This window comes from Aspergillus niger, assembly GCF_000002855.4.
Source record: "Aspergillus niger supercontig An16".
Lineage (NCBI taxonomy): Eukaryota > Fungi > Ascomycota > Eurotiomycetes > Eurotiales > Aspergillaceae > Aspergillus > Aspergillus niger.
Window position 1 is genome coordinate 1,537,134 of NT_166531.1, and position 9,856 is coordinate 1,546,989.

Genomic DNA, 9,856 nt, shown 5'->3' on the forward strand with positions numbered 1-9,856 from the left:
CTTGAGCAGCGAATGCAGCCGCAACCTAGTTGAAACAGAAGGATAACAGCGATACGCGAGGGGCAGCGACGTATGCGAAGTAAATGCGCCTTGCCGCAGTCTCTCTGCATGAGCCCCTTGTCACCATGAGCGCGTAATGTGTACAGAAAGGCCCAACCCAACCAACACCACGTAGATTAGTACCGACAGCCTTACGCCCCAGCTGGCTACTAATAACCCTCTATCTACCCCTCCCTCAATCCCCGCAAACACCACCACCCTTAAGTGCAGCGCCATCACGATCGAACATGCGACTTACCACCTTCCTATTCACCCTCATCCATCTCTTAGCGCTCACCTCCGCAGCAATGACAGGCAACTTCATGAGCATGGGGTCTGTATACAACACTACGCAGACAACCATCCAACGCCTCCAGCAGCTAGCAGGGCATCTCGTTCCCAATACATCGAGTCTGAATCTAACGGGTTTAAATTTGACGAATCTGAACCTGGATCTGAATCTGAATTTGACTCAACTCACCAACCGGACCGGTCCCGTCGTGGATGCTGCGAAGCCGCACATCGCCCGAGCGGGGAATGCTACGAAAGACTATGTTGTGAAACATCCCTACCAGACAATATTTAGCATCGTGGGGGTTTTCTACCCGGCATGGTTGCTTAGGCTGGTGGGGTATGGGCCGTTGGGGCCGTGTGCGAGTATGTCTACTATCCAACTGATTGCATTATGACATTTTTGGGATGGTATTGCTCGATATTTGCTGTTTTCCTACTAGTTACTGCTTGGGTGGTTGGTAATGTTGGGTGTTGTGGATAGTTGCTCTACTGGATTCTGTGCACGGAGTTACTACTACTTACTTAACCCACTTTACTGACCCCATCACTTGGTACTTGCTTATAGGGTCATTGGCAGCATGGAGCCAAACCTACTGGGGCAATCCTGTCGCACGAAGTCTCCGGGCGTGTTTGCAAAGCGCGGCGATGAATGGGTATGCGGCGGCTCCGGTGCTAAACACCGTGCGCGGGGTGATACTGTCAACTGGGGGTTATATGGCATGGAAGGATGGGTTTGGTGGGAAGGGAGAACAAGAAGAAGAAGGAAAAGAAGAAAAATCGCGGTGAATATGCCCCCGAAGATGGACAGAAAAAAATGTGAATGATTTGTGAGAAAGGGTGGCTAGTATTTCATTCACCGGTATCCATAACCAAGGCAGTTGCTGTCTTGTCTAGTTACTCTTCGTTTAAGTACATGCTGGCAGTCAATAGCGTCGGCCCAATCAAGGCAGGACAGATTGAATAGGTAGTGGATTGCTATTAGTTAGACTAGTTACTAGTAACGTTATTGTCGGTCGGATGGCCGATGTCAGCCAGGCATGTGAGGAATTGGAAAGGAAGGGGAAAAAAAACAACACAGCCTTTCATCTTCTGCATAGCCGGGATGAGGCGAGATCGCACAAATCCCAACGCAAGTATAAAAAAAAAAAAAGAAAAGAATTATTATTACTTTCTATTTATAAATCTGCGGTGTCTATCTATCCGTGTTTGTGACTGTCTGTTCTGCTAGTTATCGATAGGGATGGGATGGGTTTTTGCTGGTGTGTGGTAGGCTGGATGCATGTCGGTATCTCCTTGGAATGCTGGGAATCGGCCTTAACGTGGGTTGGTTTGTTGACCGGGCGATCGGGGGTGCATGGTTGGGTGCTCGGGCGTGGGAAGGAAGATCGGTTTTGTGATATACCTATCCATTCCTATTTTTATTATTCTTCATTTCATATCTTATCCCTTTCACGCGGGATCATCTGTATAGACAAACTTGTATATTATTACATTTTGGAAATAGTCCAGGAGAATCCAAAATGGGAGGATATGCTGCAACTCCCGCCATCAGCTGAAGAGTTGTGCAGGTAACACAGCAATCAAGCAGCAGAGAGTTAAGGTGTGGTGCTGCCGAATGATTCCCATGACCGTATCATACGGTATTGGGAAGTAAGCTGCTTGCTTTGTGTGGCAAACGCCAAACGTATTGTGTGCCTGAGGTGTAAATATGATAGCATCCAGCGTCATTGCTATGGCTAACAATTCACTTTGATGAGCATCGAAGGTAGGCAGAAGAGCAGAATCTGCAATACATAGCCCAATCTCACCCATCATTCTCATTCACTATGGGTTTTTTACTCTTTTACTCGATAGTATAGGCGCTTCCAGCGACTCGCCACGGACAATTGTTACTGTGGGTGCAAGTCCCAAGGTAGAACCAGAAAGCGCCAGTGCGAGCCTGAGCGACAAGATCTGGTAACTGCTAGTCCGTTACTAAGTCAGTAATGTTCAATGTAAGAGGGTTGGTTATTTACCCCCAATGATACCACTCTTGGCCTAGTGACATCCTTGGCTCCGGTGGCCGTCGCCGCCTTGACCCGATGGAGCGGAGATTCCGCGTCAAGATGTACTCTTGTAGGCCAAAAATCACCATCAGATGGCGCAGTCACTAAGTCTGACTCAAATCACAATGGGGTGATTCATGTTCTGTTAGACGCACATTCCTTTCATTCTTACTAGGGTCTAAAACCTGGAATTATTGACGTGGTTCTAGCCACACCTACTCTTGTGCTGTATGTTGTGTGTGGGTTGTTCCGTGTAGTCACTTACAACCTGGGTGGTTGCTTACCCGTTTGGTGTGGTTCTGGCGGGTGTACTTACGCCTAAACCCGAACGGTAATTAAAAAAAAAAAAGAAAAAAAAGTGAGAAGGGAAGAAAAGCACCACCAGCAAAAAATAAAAAAAACCACCACCACCAACTTTTACCGGCCAAACACCAAAAGGAAAAAATAGGGAACCGAAATCTTTTCCCTCCAAACTTCTCGCCTTTTTCCTCCCCCCTCTTTTTTCCTCTTCTCCCTTTTTCCTCTTTTTCTTCCCCAGACCCATCGTCGTTGACCACGACGTGATATCTTTCTTGTTCTGTGGTCTTCACTTCCTTCTTCCCCCCTCCCTCCCCCATCTCGCTCGTCTTTCCACAGACGACCCAATCCTCCCCCTCTTCGATTCCTTTCCCGTTTCGTGTGGGAATCTTTGGATGTGCGGTTCTAGAGCGTGTTCCTCTTGACTGCGGTAACACCACCCTTGACATCACCCTTGCTCCCCCTCCGAAAAAAGCCTCACGCCTTTCTAACGCAATCGTCTTCTTATCAAAACAGCCTTCCGTCCTCTCTTAACCCTCTCCTCATTTCAAACCACTATCAGCGCTTGAATCTTCTTCGCGTATCACCTGTCTAATGAGCTCGATCCCTCCCAAGTCAGGCCTTCAACCTCAAGGACAGAGCACCTCGACTCAGGCCGCCTCCTCCGCACACACTTCCTCTCCTTCAGTGGGTGGGAAATCTCCTACGCCCTCGTCTACCTCGACGACGGCTCCTCGTTCCTACGCCAACGCCACCAAGAAGTCCGCGACGGACTCGACCGCCGCTCCCGTCACCGTGGGCGGCCCGTCGCAACATGGGAAGTCGACTACAGCATCTCCTGTGAGCGGCAAACCCATGCAGCAATCCCAAACCCCCGGCGTCACCATCGTCAATGGCGCCCCGGCCCCGGCCTCCCAGGGCGACCACACTAGAAAGCCGTCCGTGACTATCACCTCCGCTGGCACCTCGGGCTTCATCCCCAACGGTGGCCAAACCGGTCGTCCGAACAGTCTGCAGTTTGGCTTCGCTGCCAACCAGCAGTCGTCTCCCAACATGGGCAATCCCGCTGTCCTGGCTAACCAGCCTCAGTCCGGTCTCGGTGTTACTCCGCCCATGAACCCTCGCGTGACTTCCCCCCAGACTTCTCCTTCTCCCATCCCGCAGCCTGCCTCGAGCGGTGGCCGGCCACCGCCGTCGTCGTATCAGTCCCAGGGCAACGTTCCGAACTTTGGCAGCTTTGGTGACGCTGGCGACAACGTAAGTGGCGATTTTTTTTTTTTTTTCTTCTGTCTAGTCTACGAACCCTTTGCCCTCTTTTTCGTTCTACTATCTTCTCACGTCAAAAAAAAAAAAAAAAAATCCAATGAGTGAAAGGAAGGAGAACAAAATTGAGTGGAAATCCCTAGTTAGGAATGGGGCAAATCTTGCGGAGCACATCTCTTTTGCTTGGCATTCCGACTGCATACCTACCCGGTGAAATGCTGTTACTAACAATTATGCGCTAGCAACAGATGCGCCCGGCTCCTCAGGCACCCCTTGGTCCTGGCGCTCAGTCGACTCATCTGCGTCGCGAATCCTCCCAGTCGACCCACAGCGATATGAGCAACCATATGGGCGGCGGTCCCGGCGGTCGCGGTGGCTACCACCACCAGGGCGGTCGTGGACGTGGATTCTCGCAGTCGAGCTACCAGGGACAGATGCCCTACTCGCCTAACGCCAGCTTCCGTTCGACCCCCAATCAACCCCGTGGTGGTCCCAACATGGCTCCCCAGTTCCCGAACCAGCCGCGCCCGATGCCCTTCCCCAACTCTCCTCACCAGGCGAGTCGCAGCCCGGCGCTGGCTAATGCGCACCCGGCCACTCCTCAGATGAACCAGGTCCCGATGGCCCATCCGCAGATGGCGCCTCAGCCCTACTATGGCCAACCTATGCCCCCTCAACCTGTGAGACCCCATCCCTTGCAAAAACCCGCACGCCGCGGCGGCGCCCTGAATCGCAAAAAAGGACCATCCCGTACCCCAATCACCCCCCGTTCTTCTGTTACCCCTAACCCCCATATCACTCTGCCTCCGAATCTGGCGCCAGAAAGTGGCCATTTCGAACGGTATCTAACCATGATGAAATCAAAGCAGGGATATCCCACCTTTGACCCGGCCTACGGCTTCTACCCTAATTACAACATGGGTGGTGTGCCATACATGCCCCCGTCGCCGCAGCCTCGCCCTGGCATTCCTTACAACGCTCAGGCTCCGTACATGCAAAACCAGTACCCGGTGCAGCCCGCCGCACAGGCCACAGCTCTGTCTCGTAGCCCGTCTCATTCGAACGATCGGCCCGGGTCGAGCTTGGGTCAAGGCCAGCCCCCGGCTGGTGCTCCCGGCCCCGCTCATGCCCACAATGCCAGCCGTTCCTCCAACAGCCCTGCCCCTCAAAAGTCTTCTTTCGTCATCCCCACGGCCAAGAAGAACGCCGTTGTCATCAAGGATCCTGGCAGTGGTGCCGTGAAGACCTTCGAGAAGGCCCCGGCCTCTCCTGCCCGTGTTACCCCTTCGCCTGTCAAGATTGCCACCCCGACCTCGACTCCTCCCCCGCGTACCGGCAGCAGTGCCGATCACACTCGCACCGATTCCAAGTCCACTAAGACGGATGAGGAAAAGAAGAAGGAGCTGAGAGACGCGGTGCACCAGAAGATTGAGCAGGACAGAATTGAGAAGGAGGAGGCCGAGCGTCGCAAGGCGGAAGAAGAAGCGGCCCAGAAGAAGAAGGAGGAAGAGGAAGAGGCCGCGCGCAAGAAGGCCGAGGAGGATGCGGCCCAAAAGAAGAAGGAGGAAGAGGAAGCTGCACAGAAGAAGGCTGCGGATGAAGAAGCGGCTCGCAAGGGTCTTGAGGATCTGAGCTTGAAGGATAAGCCCGCCGAGACTAAGGCCGAGGAGCCTTCCAAGCCCGCAGCTGCCCCTGCCCCTGCTGATGATGACGACGATATCGACTACGATGCTATCGAACGCGAGATGGCCGAGATCGAAGCTAAGGAGCGTGCCGCTGAAGAGGCCTACTACGCCAGGAAGAAGGCTGAAAAGGAAGAGAAGGAGCGCAAGGAGAAGGAGGAGCGTGAGGCTTACGAGGCCAACATGAAGAATGCTGAGCGTGAAGCCGAGGCCTTGGAAGAGGCCCGTGCTAAGAAGCGTGAAGCCGGTGTTGAAGAGGAGTCCAAGGACAAGGATCTTTTCGCTTCTCTCAAGAAGGGTGGCTTCCCTGCTACCGAGGCCAGTACTCCTGGAGACAGCGGTGCTGCTACTCCCGCTTCTGACATGTCCATGGGACCTCCCTCGAAGCCTGCCAGCGCTAACAAGCGCGAGAAGCCGGCGGCTCTCAAGTTGGAGACCACCAAGGCTGTCGAGCCTCCCCAGCCTAGTGCGGCCATGAAGGCTCTGCACTCTGCTCGGTTCGTCGACGATCTCAGCAAGATTACTTACCCTGCTTCTATCGTCTCCCCGAACCCCGCGCTGAACGCAAGTGCCCCTGCCGACCGCAAGTTCCACTACAACAAGGAGTTCTTGCTGCAGTTCCAGAGTGTCTTCAAGGAGAAGCCTTCCATTGACTGGGATGCGCGCGTGCGTGAGACTGTGGGTGATAGCGATTCTTCTCGCCCTCAGTCCGCCCGGACGCCCATGATGGGCGGCCGCAATTCTTCCCGCCCTGGTGCCGCTCCCTTCCAGATGGGCAACTTCGGCCAGACCCCCAGCCGCGCCTCCAACTTGCCTCCTGGTACCACTTCTGCCGAGCGCTTCGCTATGTCGAACGCCGCCCGCACTGCTTCTATGGGCAATCCGTTCGGCAACTTCGGACGTCCTGGTCTCGGTATTGGTGCTCCTGGTATCAGTCGCACCAACTCTGCAAGCGCCATGCACCCCGGTATGCCCTCATCCCCTCGTGTTGGCTCCAGCAACCGCTCCGGTACGCGGACGGGCAGCAAGCGTGATAAGCAGAACGCAAAGAAGGAGGAGGAAATGGCCAAGTCCATGCCTCTCACTGCTGGTATGGAGGTCAAGGCTCTGCAGGTGTCTTCCACTGGTTGGAAGCCTCGCAGTATTGGCCAAGCTCCTGCTGCTGCTGCTGGGCCTACTCCTGGCGGCGCCACTCACATGCCTCCCGATATGGTGCAGCGCAAGGTCAAGGCTGCTCTGAACAAGATGACGCCGGAGAACTTCGACCGTATTGCCGGCCAGCTCCTGGAAATCGTCTCTCAATCCAAGGACGAGACCGATGGACGTACTCTACGCCAGGTCATCCAGCTTACGTTCGAGAAGGCTACCGACGAGGCCCACTGGGCTTCAATCTATGCCAAGTTCTGTAAGCGCATGCTTGAGAGTATGAGCGCTGAGATCAAGGATGAGAACATCCACGACAAGAATGGCAACGTCGTCGCTGGTGGTAGCTTGTTCCGCAAGTACCTCCTCAACCGTTGTCAGGAGGAGTTCGAGCGTGGTTGGAAGGTCAACCTGCCCCCTAAGCCGGAGGGTGAGACCGAGGAGGCTGCTATGATGTCTGATGAATACTACAAGGCTGCCGCCGCTAAGCGTCGTGGTCTGGGTCTCGTCAAGTTCATTGGTGAGCTGTACAAGTTGGGCATGTTGACGGAGCGTATCATGCACGAGTGTGTGAAGAAGCTTGTCGACTACGAAGGTATGCCCGACGAGGCCGAGGTTGAGAGTTTGACCAGTCTGCTGCGTACCATTGGTGCCAGCCTCGATGTCTCTGAGAAGGGCCACGCCTTCATGAATGCCTACTTCCACCGTATCGGTCTGATGATCCAGACTCCTGGCCTGCCCAGTCGTCTGCGCTTCATGCTGATGGTAAGATTCTCGTTACCGCTGTCATATTGACTTGCTCGGTTTGCTAATACTCGTATTAGGATATCGTGGATCTGCGTGCTGCTCGCTGGCAGTCAAAGGATGCTGACAAGGGTCCCAAGACGATCCAGCAGATTCGTGAAGAGGTATGTACTTGGTCTTCCATATGTCTACGTTGTCGTACCTTTATTGACTCTTTTACTAGGCTGCTCGTGCCCAGCAGGAGGCCGAGATGGAGCGTCTTCGCCAACAGGCCAACCGTGGTAGCCGCCCCGGATTGGGTCGTGGCGATGCCCGCAGTTACAGCGGATATGGCAACCAGGCTCCCCCGCAAGACTTCGCGTCTAGCAAGGTCGGCAGTGATGATCTCCGCCGCCTTCGCACCTCTCGTCAAACCAACCAGCCGATGTCTTTCGGTCCGTCCAGCATGCTGGGCTCCCGCAGCAACAGCGGACGGAAGAATCTGGGCCCTGGTGGCAACTTGGTTCGTGGCAGTGATGACAGTGCTGCTAGCAGCCGCACTGGCACTCCCACTGGCAAGAAGGAAGACAAGGAGGCCGCGTCCTCGATCAATGCCTTCAGGTTAGTGAGCCCAGAGATCATTATTCAGTGACGTGATGCTAATATTCCTTCTAGTGCTTTGGCAAGCTTGGAAGACCGTGACAACATGGCCACTTCCCCTCCCTCCAACCCTACCTCCCCTCTGCTGACCAAGTCGCAACCCGCGGTCGAGCGCCGGCCCTCCAAGACCCCGTCCAAGGATGGTGAGGAGGCCTCATAGATTCTGTCGCAATGATAATGAAAAATGATTCCGTTCTTCTGGAAAGATTCCTCACTTCTTTTTTGACACCTAGTCACGACCATGTCCGTCATGTGATTTGAAATGAACATTCCTCCCTAATCTTCTCGTCCATGATTTCGGCGAAAACCAAAAAGATCGGTCGCTCATATTATTCCCGTGGAAATAGAGGGGACTTCCGACATTCTCTTGTACAATTCTGTTGCTACGACCCATAACGGAGGTGGGGGGTTCTTGAATCTAGCGAGATAGGTTTGGTTCGCAGGAGTGTCCATGGTGACCTTTGCTATGCCCTTGCTCTTTATTATCCTCTTTCCATTATTGCTATCATATCATGTATTGCTCTATGTGTCTTTTGCTTTCTTTTTCCTTGCATTTTCAATACCCGGAGAGCTTTGACGGTTTCTCCTCTCCGAAACGACGACGCTGCAGTTGATTTGATCTTTGATTTAAAAGCAGAGACCAGCGTCATCACCGGGGCGGGACTTGCAGGCTAGCCACGACGTTTTACTTATGTCATGCGAGAGACAAGTTTTAGTAGTCACGTTGTTTATGCCTTTCTTTCACTTCCCCTTCTGCATTTGATGCATCTACACTGGGCTCGGTGTGTTGCTGGCGATAGCTTGCAGTGTTCCTGCAGTTGCTTCCTTTTTTTCTCTTTCTTTCTTCTACTTTAGACAAAATCTCGTTAGAAAAGTTTCTTATTTTTTTTATTCTTCGATTCTTGGTCCTATCCATTCTTCCCTTCCATATTCTTCCTTCCCGACATCCGATTAACGGAATACTAAGTCCCCTCTTGATTGTCTTAATATAATACATCTTGCTATCTTGGATGAGTGTAGTAGTGATAGTAGTATTCATTACTCGATGGCATTGCCTCTGTATCTATTCCTATTGCCACCATTTCTACTTCATTCCCGACCTTATTTACCTTCACTTTGGTTATCATAGTAGCTTCACTTCGTTAACCACAAGTAGTGCTACTAGTAGGTATCTTATCCTCTCTCATAATAGACATACACATGTATGTATCTAGGCTTATTCATAGCAACCTCGTACGCAGTATTCAATGCTTTGTGTATGTATAGCTTGGAATATAACCTCGAGTATCATTAATGCTTGCTTCCCTTGCTGCAGTACAGTACAGTACAGTACAGTCAACTCGGCCTCAGAAGTTGTTAAGTAACTCGGCGGCACTACAGTGCATGGAATAGTAACTAGTAGGAGGTCTGGAGAATTGAAGGTAAAGTTGTATGGATGTATGGATGTATGTTTGTTCTTGAAGGCGATGCGTAAATGATGATTCGGTTCTACATACATGATTTTATAATCCCTTAAAAGGAGAGAGATAGGAAAGGATTATGCTGAGTGAGACACAGCTATTGTAGGAGGAATGAACTTTAACATGATGGTTCGGATATGTTAAGGGATAGGGAAAGGATGCGTATAAGTAATTTACATTGTTGATTATGATCAGCTAGTTTGATCTATGTATGTGTATGTATGTATGTATGTATGTATGCACTGGCGTG

General features: G+C 52.2%; 3 protein-coding genes across 3 annotated transcripts; all 3 read left to right on the forward strand.

Annotated features, from left to right (window-relative positions):
- Positions 1 to 287: 287 nt before the first annotated feature.
- An16g06830 (hypothetical protein) lies at positions 288 to 1,119 on the forward strand (the record flags this gene model as incomplete). Its single annotated transcript, XM_059745242.1, has 2 exons — positions 288 to 696; positions 815 to 1,119. 2 exons carry the CDS (start codon positions 288 to 290, stop codon positions 1,117 to 1,119), a joined length of 714 nt encoding a protein of 237 aa, XP_059602775.1.
- Positions 1,120 to 3,269: 2,150 nt separating this feature from the next.
- On the forward strand, positions 3,270 to 4,046 carry An16g06840 (hypothetical protein; the record flags this gene model as incomplete). Its single annotated transcript, XM_059745243.1, has 1 exon — positions 3,270 to 4,046. One exon carries the CDS (start codon positions 3,270 to 3,272, stop codon positions 4,044 to 4,046), a length of 777 nt encoding a protein of 258 aa, XP_059602776.1.
- Positions 4,047 to 4,186: 140 nt separating this feature from the next.
- On the forward strand, positions 4,187 to 8,306 carry An16g06850 (uncharacterized protein; the record flags this gene model as incomplete). The annotated part of the gene is made up of 4 exons (XM_001397950.3): positions 4,187 to 7,528; positions 7,588 to 7,671; positions 7,731 to 8,107; positions 8,162 to 8,306. The coding sequence occupies 4 exons, from the start codon at positions 4,187 to 4,189 to the stop codon at positions 8,304 to 8,306; spliced, it is 3,948 nt and encodes a 1,315-aa protein (XP_001397987.3).
- Positions 8,307 to 9,856: the final 1,550 nt, after the last annotated feature.